This window comes from Schistocerca nitens, chromosome 10, assembly GCF_023898315.1.
Source record: "Schistocerca nitens isolate TAMUIC-IGC-003100 chromosome 10, iqSchNite1.1, whole genome shotgun sequence".
In the NCBI taxonomy this organism is placed as follows: Eukaryota; Metazoa; Arthropoda; class Insecta; order Orthoptera; family Acrididae; genus Schistocerca; species Schistocerca nitens.
The window spans coordinates 96336011-96351630 of NC_064623.1; the positions used below are offsets into that span (position 1 = coordinate 96336011).

The following is a 15620-nucleotide window of genomic DNA, read 5'->3' on the forward strand; positions in this document are numbered from 1 at the left end:
TACCATTCTGACACATTCAGCGTGTCATTTGTATACATGTTAGTTCTCTATGACATACACTTTATTGTTTCCTAGTGATTGTTGCAAATGGTTTGCACAGGTTTGTTTGCTGTGTCCTCGTTAACTTTTTAGTATTGTTAAACAATAACTAACTGTAGATACTGTATGATGACACAATGGTTAATTATTTATCTTTCTCTGCAGGATGCATTTCGATTCACAAAGCCACATACAAACCTAAAAAAAATCAGGCCACCAAGGGAAGTAACAGAGAGTGATAAAAATTCCATGACAGAAAAGTATTCACAACTTACCAACATGACGTCTGAGTGGTCACACAAGTATGTACACCATTTTTGTGCTGAGTTCTTATAGGGAAAATTTTGCATTTCACTTTCTTCTAGTTTACTTTTATTGGGTATTTTAATGTAAAGAGAATTAAATTTGTAGCAACACATCCAGAACTTGTTAAGGGTAAAAAGAAGAAAATTTGATAGAAGTAGAATAATAAAATGTTGATCTGTGAGATTAAAAGAATGATAAAAATAATGATACTATAACAACAATGATAGTAAGTATGGTATGTAAGAATAATTTCTGTCATTTTACAAATATAATGAAACTGTAGGATTTTGATTATGGCCTATAGTGGGAATTTTTCTATAATTTGGCTGATATTACTTGGGAGCTCGGTGGGGCTGGGTTAGGTAAATGAGCCTGAATAAATTTTCATATTTTATTATACATTTTGATGAGCTATACTTGACTTAAGTACAACATAAACATGGACAAAATTATTGATTTTGGTGAATAACATTGTCACAATGTAATAGTATTCCTGCAGGGAGTAGAGGTAACTATCCAGGAAGGAAGCTTTGAGCTTGTGCTTGAGAACAAGTCATGCAGATTTATTGTAATGCCCGAGCATTGTGATCTTTCTCTAAAGGCATAGCTGTACATCTTGTTAGTAGACTTAAGTCCATCATAATCATTAACAACAACACAGATGCATCAACCGTGGTGTTCCACGAGGAATGGTCAGTATCCAGGGATATGACAGGTATAATCATTTGAAGCAAAAAACTTCATTTGGACATATGACATGTTCTGAATGGTTTTCAAGATAGAATGCATATAGTGTACATTGTTGTTTACTTCATGTATTATTCAGTAGATTGTCAGTAAACATTACAACATGCATTTTACCAAAGTATCAATTGAAAAATACGTATTTTTAAAACATTCTCCTCTATGCATTATCGTACACGTCACATTACAGCTGTTGCACAGTTCACATTAAGTGTTTGAATGTGCTATTGTCAACTTCAGTGCATTTGTGCACTCTTGGGAGAAGATTTGTGTGCTTGTATGAGTGGCTCTGCACATTCCTTAATGAGGGCAGCAGTGTCCATGATGTGACCAAAGAGTTCATCCTGCATATTCACATTTTGTTTGTACACTTCAAACTTCATCCAACACCCTCACACATCTCGCAAAATGTGGATAGCTTGTACGTGGCCAAAGGAATGTCCTCAGGGTACTCTACAGATGAATTTTCCAAAAAATATAAATAATTCCATCCCATCATTTATTCTTCTAGAATAACTAGACCTATCAATGTGTTACCGATCAATCCGCACCAAAGATTGATCTAAAAATGAACTTGGAAATCTGGGTCCACTGTGGTGTATGGATTTTCCTGTGACCATCAATGATTATTATGGATGTTGTTGATTTAATTTTGTGTAAGTGTGGCTTCATCAGCAAATGACGAGTGTCATTTAACCAGTGACAAAATTCAAGTCATGTGAACTGTTGCCAATGTGAAAACTATTGACACGTACGTGAAATGTGTACAAAGTTTGCACATTTAATGTTTGTCTTAAACATGTTTGTTGGCTATTGATACATGCAGAAAGTTGTTGTGTGCTGCTAGTAGGGATATGGTACACTGTTTCAACAATGTGTTGCTGTTCCTCCTCAGGTTGTTAACCTTCATGTTCTGAAAAAAAAAAAATGGGAACTTGGAAGAATACCTGTTTCACACTTGTAAACCCACTACTATCAGTAATTCGAAGCGAAACCACCAACATAATTCTTTGACTGCAGCAGTAGCACTACCATAGCAGATACCGTAAATATGAACATAGATATGTGACAATTTAGCCAGTGTGTGTACATACACACTTAATCAATGCTTCTGATACATTCTCAATCCATCACACTACTTCACTCAAAACACATTGTGGACAGCTGAATGTTAATTGGGCCAGTTTTAAAAGCAGAAAGATATCCCGGGCAAAGAGGTTAAAAGCAACAAGTGGGTTTACCTAGAATAAAACATTGAAGATGTCAGATGGGTACGATGTTTGTGTGCGCCCTTAGCCTGGAAACAAATGTACATTAAATGTGTCCTGTCTCGGAAATAATTTGGAACAGTGCATTTGTCCATGTGAAGTTTTTTGCTTCAAATGAGTGTTCCAGTCATCCCTGAATACTGACCTTCCCTCCATGGGCATGCTTTATTATGCAATGACTAGGAAACGAGTTGATCATCTTCCTGTGAATGGGTTTGCAATATTGTTATTCCTCATAACAGGCATGTTACCTGAAACACTTTTAACCACGTGGATAAGGCTCCCAACAATTGAGAGGCACATAGAGACAACAGATAATCCCTGAGCTTCTGACTAAAATCCTTCTCTCTCTCTCTCTCTCTCTCTCTCTCTCTCTCTCTCTCTCTGTCCCTGCACTTCTCCCTCCCCTCCCCTGCCCCCCTCCCTCAGCTTTCCACTTTCATTAGCTTTCAGTGGGTTTGTTGCATTCTGATGAGACCATTGCTGATTTCATCTGTAATTAGTCACCCACAACGGAATGCTTCCCATCATACACAATCTGGTGTGTAACACCTGTGTTCTAGTTGTCTGACACACAGTATTTACTCATTACTGTTGATTTGTATACTGAAGTTTGTAACACTTTTCCCTCCCTTTCTATATTTATAATGTTCATTGAATGATCACAAATTTAATCAATGCCATTGGAAATGATTTTATCGGTGCGAAGAAGCTGCATACAGGTGTGCAAGAGGACTTCAAGTAAAGTGTAACAAGATGAGTATGCAATGTTTTGTTAGCAAAAGGCCTCAGACATAAGTAATGGACTTAGGCAGGGAAAGAAATGAGTTTAAATTTAATATGTCCAAAGCTTTACTGTTATTTAATGGCTGGACAAATTTAGGTGTTCATTTTTCCCGCATTACTATTTGAGAATGGAACTGGAGATATAGTCTGAAGGGGTTTTATGCACACTCTGCTAAACACTTAAGCATGAGCTGCAGAGTTATTATGTAGATATAGATATAGAGAAATAAATCATTTGTTTTGGAAAAAATTATTTCTCCTTCCGTAACACAGGTGTTTAATGAATTTCCCATATATGCTTGTTTGGATACTTGTTTTTCATGTAGGCATGCATAGATATTGTGCAAACAACTACAAGAAGCAGCTGTCATTCATGTTTCAGAAGATTCTGGTGCCTTAAATAGTAAAAAACACTCTTTTCTTTTCAGGTGCCTGGAAACTGCGCACTGGGACCTAAGAAAAGCACTCCTATCATTCATTGAAATGTACAAAGCCGGCAAAATTCCAGTAGAAAGATTCATAAAAGCAAAAGAAGCTGCAAAATCATAAAAAGGGAAAAGCTGTTGACCTCCTTCGAATACCTGTGTCTGTACAGTATTTGAACCAGCTACTTACAAACGTTACATGCATTGTGAATGTGGTAATTGCTGTAATTGCAGCAGCATTATTCCAGAAAAAGGGGCTGCAACTTAGTTTTGTGACTGGTTAGTGCAGGTTTATCAGCAGGGAGCAGTGTGCAGAGAGTAGTTAATCTAATGTTCATTGTGTCAAAAGAAAAATTCAGTCGAAAAAAATATTAAATTATGAGACAAAATTACTAGGCAGTCCTTACCGTCAGCACTGCTGATACACACTATCCTAACTTTTGGAACTATCAGTTTCTTTCTCAGAGATTAGAAGGGCATATCTTGGGGAAGGCTAAAAAGGAAGTTCAGAGCACTCTGACCTGAGGATGAGAAGGAATGAGCAGGTCATTGAGGATGGATCGTCAGTGCTTGTGGTGATGTTTAATCAAATCGCTCTTGACCTAAGTATGGTAAGGAATGTTCTGGCAGAGTGTAAATAATTTAGGAGTAAAGGAGACAACCTGCCGAACAGTAAAAGCGTTCAGTCGTCAGGCACACATAAAAGAATGAAAACCTTGCTAGATTTTGGACAAATGCTGATAGTAATGGAGTACACACCACACACACACACACACACACACACACACACACACACACACACACACACAAAACCACTTTTGCAGCTGTATTAGTTTGGCTGAACACACTATATCGGAACTGCAAATCAGCAAGTAGACGGGTGTGGGGTTGTGTGGGGTAGGACAGGTAGAGATAGAAATTTGTGGAAAGTGGGAGGAGCATTGGGTAAGGCTGGCTGATAGCTCAGAGGAGACATTCTGTGTGTGAGATAAGAATGAGACACATGGGCACTGGAACCAGTGAGTTCACGTAATGGACAGTGCCAGTGATGTGGAGGTGTGGATTGGAAGGGGGTGACAGGAAGAGGAGACTGTTGGGTAGAGAGTGTGGGTGCAGTGAGTTAGCAAAGGCTTAGGCTGGAAGGATTACGGGAATGAAAGTGTTGTGAGGATAACTGCTACCTGTGTAGCTCAGAAATGAGAGCAGAGTTGAGCACCCAGTAGTGGAAAACATTAAATTGGCTGCTTCCCAGCCCTTGCCATCTGGATGCTTCCTCCCAGCACAAGTTTTTTTTAACTACATAAATGAGTATTTCCTCACAACATGCCCTTCATTCCATAATCCCCCTGGCCTCAGTTTCTCCTACCCCACTGCAGACACCTTCTACCCAACAGGCTCCCCTTCCTGTGTCCTGTCCCCCCTCCCAATCCACTCTACCACATCAACAGCATTGTGCACTGCACAAACTCACCAGCTCCTGTGTCCGTGTGTCTCATTCTTATCCTGTGCAGCTGAGCAGTCGGCCATCCTCCCCCAAACCCTCCCCCTACTTCTGCCTCTCTTGTCCCTCTACTCACACCACTTGACACAACCCCTTACCCCAGTCTGCCTGTCATACATGTGCATGTGCGTGGGGAGGGGGGGGGGGGGGGGGCACATGCACATGTCAACGCCAGTTGACAACTCAACACTTCTCCTATTTGGCGAGTTGTCTCCTTTACTTCTAAATTATTTATCTCCCTCTTCAACTAACTTTGACCTGTGTGCCTTGCCAAAGCCAGTGAATATCTAACTGTCATTTATGCTGGATGTAGGTCTCATAACAGGCTTCACAGAAAATAAAATCAGAAGTTTACACCAAATTGCACTAAGAAGACCACGTCTTCAGACAACACAAGTTTATTAACCAAAACCTGGTGCCAACTGACATCGCTTTGGCTCAGTAACCTACATAAACAAAGTATCATTGATTATTCTTCAATATTAATTTGTTACATGCAACATTCATATTATTAAATTATATTTTGTAAATACGATATCCATAGTTTCCATGACATCCCAAAACTGGGGAGCTACAAAATGCGTATGATCATCTGTCACTGCTACCTCGGCCGTGTGTTGTTGCTTCTCGGACACCTAGGGACCTCAAGTACCATCCGAACAAACTACTAGCACTAGCTATTCTAACGTAAAATAATCCAGTAGTTAATTACTCAAGATAGTTAACAACATAATTTTTTCAAGCAACTCTTTGTTATATATATTTTACTTTGATGTCACATGTGGCGGCCTTTGAGAGACATAATTTATAAGCACAAATTTGTAGCCCCACACTGTGTCATAGCATCTTGTAGTGAGAGTGATTTTCCCTCCCTTTCGAATGTTCCATAGCTTATTTCTCTCTCCTTCTCTGAGGAAGGATCTAATAGTTCTGAAAGCTAGTATGTGTCGTGTACGTTTTCTTTTATACGTGTTTTATCGGCAGCACTAAATATTTTGCCTCCTGAAAGTAAGCACTGGCTAGTAATTCTGTCTGATAATTAAATGTAATGACCATTAGACTGTAAGTAAATAAATGATTTCGTATGTGAAATCAGCCTTAAAACATAATCTCGAGTCAGCTGTATTTTTTGTCTTTGTACATACATTACATGAGTTATGTTCTGTGGCCCACAGGAGTCTCTGTGATATGAATATGTAAATTTAATTTTTGTTCACTACAATAAAGATACAGAAGTTGGAATATAACAGTGCTAATATGAATTTTAACACACCCAAATACATGAATTTAAATCGTTCCTTGCATAACAAAAATTTCTTTGATCAGCTCCTAAGCCTACTATATTAACAAGTTGTACACACACACACACACACACACACACACACACACACACACACACAGGAACAACTCTTACACACATCGACACAATCATTTCTGGTTACTGAGGTCTGACTGTAGTGAGCAGCAATCTTGGGTAGGTGTGTTGTGGTGGAACAGGAGAGGTGTGGTGTAGGAAAAGAGAGGGATACTAGAGTAGGGGTGGGAGAAGATGCTGCACTGCTGCCTCTGGGAGTGTGTAGGGTGACAGTGAGCACAAGATAGTGGGCCCCTAGTTGCAGCATCTCGAGGCTGTGCTGGATGAGAATAGGGGAGGTGGCGAAGGTATTGTGCAGGTGCAGCGGGGTACATCACACACGTCTGAGGCTGGAGATGAAGCAGGGAAGGGGACAGAGGAAGGTGGGAACAGGGACTAGCGGAAGTAGAGGCCAGTGTGGCGGGAACAGAGGAAGAGTTCCCACCTGCTTAATTCAGAAAAAGCTGGTGTCAGTAGGAAGACCTTGTGGATGACATCGGAAGTTCACTGAGGCTTTTTGCAGATGATGCTGTGGTGTATCGAGAGGTTGTAACAGTGGAAAATTGTACTGAAATGCAGGAGGATCTGCAGCGAATTGACGCATGGTGCAAGGAATGGCAATTGAATCTCAATGTAGACAAGTGTAATGTGCTGCGAATACAAAGAAAGATAGATCCCTATCATTTAGCTGCAAAATAGCAGGTCAGCAACTGGAAGCAGTTAATTCCATAAATTATCTGGGAGTACGCATTAGGAGTGATTTAAAATGGAATGATCATATAAAGTTGATCGTCGGTAAAGCAGATGCCATACTGAGATTCATTGGAAGAATCATAAGGAAATGCAATCCGAAAACAAAGGAAGTAGGTTACAGTACGCTTGTTCGCCCACTGCTTGAATACTGCTCTGCAGTGTGGGATCCGTACCAGATAGGGTTGATAGAAGAGATAGAGAAGATCCAACGGAGAGCAGCGTGCTTCGTTACAGGATCATTTAGTAATTGCAAAAGCGTTACGGAGATGATAGATAAACTCCAGTGAAGACTCTGCAGGAGAGACGCTCAGTAGCTCAGTACGGGCTTTTGTTAAAGTTTCGAGAACATACCTTCACCGAAGAGTCAAGCATTATATTGCTCCCTCCTACGTATATCTCGCGAAGAGATCACGAGGATAAAATCAGAGAGATTAGAGCCCACACAGAAGCATACCGACAATCCTTCTTTCCACGAACAATACGAGACTGGAATAGAAGGGAGAACCAATAGAGGTACTCAAGGTACCCTCCGCCACACACCGTCAGGTGGCTTGCGGAGTATTGATGTAGATGTAGAATCCAAACAGCATAGGCTGTGAAGCAGTCATCAAAGGTGGACACACCGTGTAAGGGGGCACGCTTGGTAACTCTTACAGACTGTTTGGCAGTGGCCGTTCGTACAGACAAGCAGCTTGTTAGTGGTTGCGCCCACGTAGAGTTCCACAGGGTTTCAGCTAAATCAGTAGACCACATGCCCACTCTCACAGGTGGTCCAGCCTCTGGTGGGGTAAGACGTGCCTGTGACGGAACTGGAGAAGGCGGCAGTGGGATGATATGTAGCGCCAGGTAAGAAATGGAACACGGATAGTTTTACGGAGCGGCATCAATGTTGCATTTTTGTGTGCAGTCTGTAACCCTCTTGTGTTTGGTAGCAGTAGATTTATTCAATAAAATTTCTTTTGATCACCTTTCTTGATTTTTGCTGAGGTGGAACTGCTATTTGATATCACCTAATATGTTCTAGCAGTCTTCACAGGACTCCTTTTCTTTATGTGTGGATGGATGCTGAAAGAGAGCACCGACACCAGCTTTTCCGAGCTGCTTGAAAAACATAATCTTCTGCGCTTTACACCTTCTGTATTCAAAATTTCTTTTACAACAACATCATCTTTCAGAACACAATATCATCTACTAAGCAGGTTTGCACATCATCTTAAAACATACAGGGTGAGTAATTCGGAAAGGTACATGCTTTGAGGGGTGACTGTCTTAGCGATTCTGAACAGAAAAGTAATATGAACATATGTCCTGTTCTTAAAAATTTCTGAGGAAACTAATGAAAACAATGGTGAAAGGATAAATGAAACATTGTGATCAAATGTTTTGTTTAATTGTGTATGTTTCCTCACAACTGCAGTGAATTTTGCAGCTCTTGTAGACAACTGCTGTGTTGCTGACACAAGCTCTTTTGTGCAGTTCTTTACTTGAGCACACGCATGTAAAATACGAGCATGAAGTTCACCCTTTGTGTTCACTCTTTGCTTGTAGACCTTACCCTTAAGCCAGCCCCACAAAAAGTAATCTAATGGAGTAAGTTCAGGTGACCTCAGTGGCCAAGAAATGACACTGTGGCGGTCTATCCGATGCCCAGGATATGTTTCACTGTGTCACTGGTCGTAAGTATGCAAGTGAAGTGCACACTGAAATGGTCAGTAAAGACAACACTATGTGGCCTAATGTCAGTTTGGTTGGATTCGCGTGTGAGTGTTGGTGAAGAAGGACACGCGACTGACGCTTGCAATTTTCAAACTGCCGTTTGCAGATACAGTTAAAAAAAGTGCATATGTTCGTATGAATATTTTTGTTGAGAAGCATTAATACTGTCACCCCTCAAAGCAAATATTTTTTTTCTCCTGACCCACCATGTATGTAGCTTGTGAAAGATCAACACAAGAAGTGTCTCCTTAAATAAACCAATTCAACAGTCATTTGTCACGGGACCACTTTAGCTGTGAGTTTCCTCTTTTTTTCTCGTCTTTTTAAATACTTATAAAGCCTGATGCCAAAGAACAAAAAAAAAACCAGCAGGAGGAGATGCTCACTCGCCATCTCGCATTGTAGAAGCGATGGATTCAAGCTGTTCTCCCACCTGCACATATCGTAGTAATGTGTCCTAAAGAGGCACTCTGCAATACTTATTCATTACTAAATGTCACAGACATCTTTTGGTGTCACCAAAGCTGGGAACTGGGACATGCCATCCTATACATGTCATGTCACACTTCAGTGGCCAGGCTGGGTAAAGTAGCCATTGCATATTCTTTGCCCTGCACAGTGCAGTTGCCTGACAAGTTCTGACACACAGCTTCCTTGTTGCCAGCGGGTTTGACAGAGGAGGTTTGTTCTGTTATTTTTTAGTAAAAGCTTTTCTGATTTTCAGGCACCTGACATAAGGTAGCCATTAGTATTATTTGTGTTACCTTCCACATATGTGTATTTAGATTTTAAAGCACTTCAGTAACATCACTTCTCATTTACCCTTCTACACCAATTCAATGCTTTGAAAGTTTAAACGTAAACAAATCACATGAAATGTCAGTTCTGGTCTGAATGCAGCTCACTGGCTAATGAAAACAGCTTGCTGCAGTGTGATGTCAGTGAGCAGTAAATGCGTAGGTGAAGCAGTGTGTCGAGGAACTGAGCCGCAGACGATATGTGGAGATCACCCACTGCCATGTCGATCATCAACTGCTGTAGTGGCAATGAGGACTGCTGAGTCAGTTGTAGCCCTCTGACCCAACAAAGGAAATCTTTTTTTTTTTATAGTTTCTTCTGTGAACCACTAACACTGACATGGTTTCCTATTGTGGAAAGTGACCACGTTACTCACCTTAAAAAGTGGCCAAAGTGCTCACCCCAGTAAGAGTTAGTTTTTACACATATCATGCAAAATACTGTATATTTAATCAGATCTTCAGATCAGATTGAGTTCTAGACCCTTTTATATAAAAAGCTATTACTGTCATTCTAGCCCTTTGGGATGATTTTAAATTAATATGTATTACTTATAACACTCTCTGTTCTATTATATTTAGAGTAACAAAAAAGTTCGACTGAAAATGGTCTACTCCAGCAGCCTAATCTACATCTACATCTACATCCATACTCCGCAAGCCACCTGACGGTGTGTGGCGGAGGGTACCCTGAGTACCTCTATCGGTTCTCCCTTCTATTCCAGTCTCGTATCGTTCGTGGAAAGAAGGATTGTCGGTATGCTTCTGTGTGGGCTCTAATCTCTGATTTTATCCTCATGGTCTCTTCGCGAGATATACGTAGGAGGGAGCAATATACTGCTTGACTCTTCGGTGAAGGTATGTTCTCGAAACTTTAACAAAAGCCCGTACCGAGCTACTGAGCGTCTCTCCCGCAGAGTCTTCCACTGGAGTTTATCTATCGTCTCCATAACGTTTTCGCGATTACTAAATGATCCTGTAACGAAGCGCGCTGCTCTCCGTTGGATCTTCTCTCTCTCTTCTATCAACCCTATCTAGTACGGATCCCACACTGCTGAGCAGTATTCAAGCAGTGGGCGAACAAGCGTACTGTAACCTACTTCCTTTGTTTTCGGATTGCATTTCCTTATGATTCTTCCAATGAATCTCAGTCTGGCATCTGCTTTACCGACGATCACCTTTATATGATCATTCCATTTTAAATCACTCCTAATGCGTACTCCCAGATAATTTATGGAATTAACTGCTTCCAGTTGCTGACCTGCTATTTTGTAGCTAAATGATAAGGGATCTATCTTTCTATGTATTCACAGCACATTACACTTGTCTACATTGAGATTCAATTGCCATTCCCTGCACCATGCGTCAATTCGCTGCAGATCCTCCTGCATTTCAGTACAATTTTCCATTGTTACAACCTCTCGATACACCACAGCATCATCTGCAAAAAGCCTCAGTGAACTTCCGATGTCATCCACAAGGTCATTTATGTATATTGTGAATAGCAACGGTCCTATGACACTACCCTGTGGCACACCTGAAATCACTCTTACTTCGGAAGACTTCTCTCTATTGAGAATGACATGCTGCGTTCTGTTATCTAGGAACTCTTCAATCCAATCACACAATTGGTCTGATGGAGTACATGCCTGGCAGAAGGTTCATCAAACCAGTTTCACACTATTTCTCTTCTGTTCCACTCTCTGACAACACACAGGAGGAATGAACACTTAAATCTTTCACTGCAAGCTCTGATTTCTCATATTTTATAATACTGTTTCAGGTATGGCGACATCAAGTTGCCTAGAAAACATGTCTGGAAATCAGAACAATAAACTTGGGATGCTGCTGTGATGGCACTGGACACATTCCATTTACATCTACCTCTGCATGACATTCTGCAATTTGCATTTAAATGCCTGGCAGAAGGTTCATCAAACCAGTTTCACACTATTTCTCTTCTGTTCCACTCTCTGACAACACACAGGAGGAATGAACACTTAAATCTTTCACTGCAAGCTCTGATTTCTCGTATTTTATTACAACAACTTAAATTGGAAGGAACACACAGAAAATGTTGTGGGGAAGGCTAACCAAAGACTGTGTTTTATTGGCAGGATACTTAAAAAATGTAACAGACCTACTGAGGAGACTGACTACACTACAGTTGTCCATCCTCTTTTAGAATACTGCTGCACGATGTGGGATCCTTACCAGATAGGACTGATGGACTACATCAAAAAAGTTCAAAGCAAGGCAGCATGTTTTGTATTATCGCAAAATATGGGAGACAGTGTCACAGAAATGATACAGAATATGGGCTGGACATCAGTAAAAAAAAGGCGTTTTTCATTGTGATGGAATCTTCTCATGAAATTCCAATCACAAACTTTCTCCTCCGAATGCAAAAATATTTTGTTGACACTGACCTACATAGGAAGGAACGATCACCATGATAAAATAAGGGAAATCAGAGCTCGTATGGAAAAATATAAAAAAAAGCTCCGTCTTTAGGCCACAAGTGGCCCTTCCGGGACCGTCCGGCCGCCGTGTCATCTTCCGAGGAGGATGCGGATAAGGAGGGGCGTGTGGTCAGCACACCGCACTCCCGACCGTTAGGACGGTATTCTGTGACCGAAGCCGCTACTAATCGGTCGAGTAGCTCCTCAATTGGCATCACGAGGCTGAGTGCACCCCGAAAAATGGCAACAGCACATGGCGGCAGGATGGTGACCCATCCAAGCGCCGGCCACGCCCGACAGCGCTTAACTTCGGTGATCTCACGGGAACCGGTGTAGCCACTGCGGCAAGGCCGTTGCCATGGAAAAATATAGGTGTACATTATTTCCGCACGCTGTACGATATCGGAATAATAGAGAATTGTGAAGGTGGTTTGATGAACCCTCTGCCAGGCACTTGTGATTTGCAGAGTACCCATGTAGATGTATATAGATGTAGACAATGATCATTTCTCCCTATGTAGGTCGGTTCAAAAAAATATTTTTGCATTCAGAGGAGAATGTTACAGATTGAAATTTCGTGAAAATATCTTGGTGCCATGGAAAACACCTTTGCTTTAACGATTTCCTAACCCAAACTCGCATAGGCCTATTGTATCTGTGACTCTTTCTCCCCTATTTTGCATAAACGAGCTATCCTTCCTTGAATTTTTTCGATGTCCTCCATCCTTCCAATCTCCTGATGTCTAAGTTCTGCCAATAAATTGCAGTCATTGGATTTCTTTCTCCACATTATCTATCTGATTGTTCCAATTTAAGTTATTTGTTTACATTATTTTGGGTCAACTGCCACTTTGTACACCACACAGATGTCTCGTCTCAAGTCATTCTCCAACTGGTTTTGATCTTCTGATGACTTTACTGGAAGGTAAGTGACAGCATCATATGCGAACAATCAAATATGGCTACTCAGATTGTCTCCTAAGTCATTTAGATAGATTAGGAATGCCAGAGATTCTATAACACATCGTTGGGGAATGTCAGATAACACGTTTTACTCAATGACTTTCTGTCAATTATTATGAACTGTGGTCTTTCTGACAGGAAATCACAAATCCAGATGCATAACTGAGATGATACTCCATAGGCAGGCAACTTGATTATAAGCCACATGTGAGGAACATTGTCAAAATCCATCTGGAAATCTAAAAATACGAGTCAGTTTGACATCCCCTTTTGGTAACGCTCAATACTTCATGAAAATAAAGAGTTTGTTGTGTTTCAGAAGAACGATATTTTCTGAATCCATGTTAGCTGATAGGTAATGTCAGAAGATCATTTTCTTTGAATGTTGTTATTGATTTAGTCTCGTTGTCAAATATAACGTCTACCCATATTAATTCACAGGTTCTATTTCAATTTTGCTACAAGATATACTACTTCTAAGAGCAACAAACGTGCCACTACCAACTGTATTTAATCTATCCCTCCTGAACACTGTCAGGTCATTTGTGAAAATTTAGCTGCAGTTTTAGCCACATTTCAGTACCAATAATGACTTTGCTTCAGTGCATTTCTATTACTGCATGAAGCTCTGATTGTTACCCAACAGAACTACAACAGTTTACTACCACAATACCTATTGTTCCGATGTCAGCACTAGTCGTGTTTGACATGTGCCCATTGAAACTAAAACTCTTTTGGTTCTCTCCCAAGACTCTCTGAACCTGCTAACCTAAAAAAGCGCCCAGCACACTTCAAACAGCCCTTGCTACCCTTGTGGCCACTTTCTGTATGTGGTGAATCCCTAACCTATTAAGCAAGACCCAATAGCTCATCACCTTATGGTGTAAGTCGAGGGATCTGCAGTATACACAGTCACAGAACTGTCTGAGCCTCTGATTCAGTCCCTTCACCTCACGTGCAAAGGTCCACAATCAGTCCTGTCAGAGATGCTACAGATGGTGAGCTCTGCCTTCATCTCGCAAGCAAGACTGGCAGTCTTTACCAATTCAGCTACCTACTCGAAACCAGAGAGAACCTCTTACAATACAAGTGGCATGCATCATTAGTATCGACATGAGCCATCACCTGTAGTTGGCTGCACCCTGTGTGTGTGGAAGGACAATTTACAAAACTTGGATGACTCTCTCCGGTGTGCATACTGTATTTCTTCACCTCTTTGGCAGCCGTGTCCCTAAGGGTCCCCATTACATACCTAACATTGGAGCTCCCAAATACCAGTAATCCTGCCTTACGTGACTGCTCAGATCTAGTAGGCTGAAAGGCTTCCTCTTAAAGAAATGAAGTGACCACATCTGGCTCAGGGTCTACATCAGTCACAGGTAGGGCGTTAACCTATTTGTCAGACAAACTGGGGAGGCTTTTCAATTGGCGTCCTGAAAAGTCTTTAATGCCTTCCGCACGTTGGAATAATCAACCTCGTGTGGGCAGTAACTGGGACATCAACAGTAGTGGGCTGATGGGGGACTCAAGCAATGTGCTGGACATTCCAGTGATGTAGTGATGTTCACTAGCAACAGTCTCAATCTGCATGACCACAACCAACAACACCTGGAGCTATGAGCAGGGGGCACCAACTCACCTGCATCCATTACAGAGCAATCACAGTCCCTATGGCAAAACTCTACCATACACAGTTTTTAAAATGCTAGACTGCGTCTAGTATGCACACAGACACACAAGCTATTTCAGAAACAAACTAGTAACCACTCGGGTAACTAAAAATAAGTCACTCCTGGTTGGAGCTCATAAAAATAATTTTCAAACAAATACTGTACTTGCATGTTCTCCTGTAGGATCAGGAGCTGCCTCATTAATGGTCTAACCAACCCCACCCCCCTTTTTCCATGTAAAGAAAAGTGGCCATTATGTAAGCCTTCAGACTTCCTATGTATTACTTTCTTTTTCAGTTAAAAATATTTGGTGTGATAGTTTATAACACGTAGATACCAAATGTGTATCGGGCAAACTTCTATCAATAACCATGGTTTGGTGAAAATTCAATTTCCCTTTGAGTGGCCACTTTACCCCTCCACTCATTAGGCATAATTGTCTGAATTCTTTTTGGAAGTTTTAGCATTGGCACCTGATGTTATACTTGCGTGTTTTGAAATGCCCTTTTGCCCACAATGTTTACACAAATAATAATTTCGTAACTTATAAGTACTTAGTAAAATCAAAATTTATTGGCAGCCCATTTGTGTTGAAACATCCAATATTTAATTAAGAATTCAATCAATAAGGGCCAGTGTTATTTTTATTATTAATCTCGGATTACCTGCAAAATGAATAAAATTAATAAACTGTGAAATTGCTACTGGAAGATTATTAATATTTATGGAAACAATACAGAAGCTGATACAAAGGCCATTTATATTTACTTTGCTTCATCATATGTAGGGAGTTACACACTGTGAGGTAATCAGCACCCCGCATCGTCTGTCACAGA

The 15620-nt window shown here is 40.9% G+C and overlaps 1 protein-coding gene across 1 annotated transcript in view; it reads left to right on the forward strand.

Moving 5' to 3' along the window:
* Positions 1-6316, forward strand: part of LOC126210636 (nuclear RNA export factor 1-like) — a 158808-nt gene extending 152492 nt beyond the window's left edge. The window contains exons 13-14 of the mRNA XM_049939953.1: positions 205-341; positions 3572-6316. Of these exons, the coding sequence (XP_049795910.1) occupies positions 205-341; positions 3572-3692 (258 nt within the window). The 3' untranslated portion in view covers positions 3693-6316. The remainder of the gene's footprint in view (positions 1-204; positions 342-3571) is intronic.
* The last annotated feature ends 9304 nt before the right edge of the window (positions 6317-15620 follow it).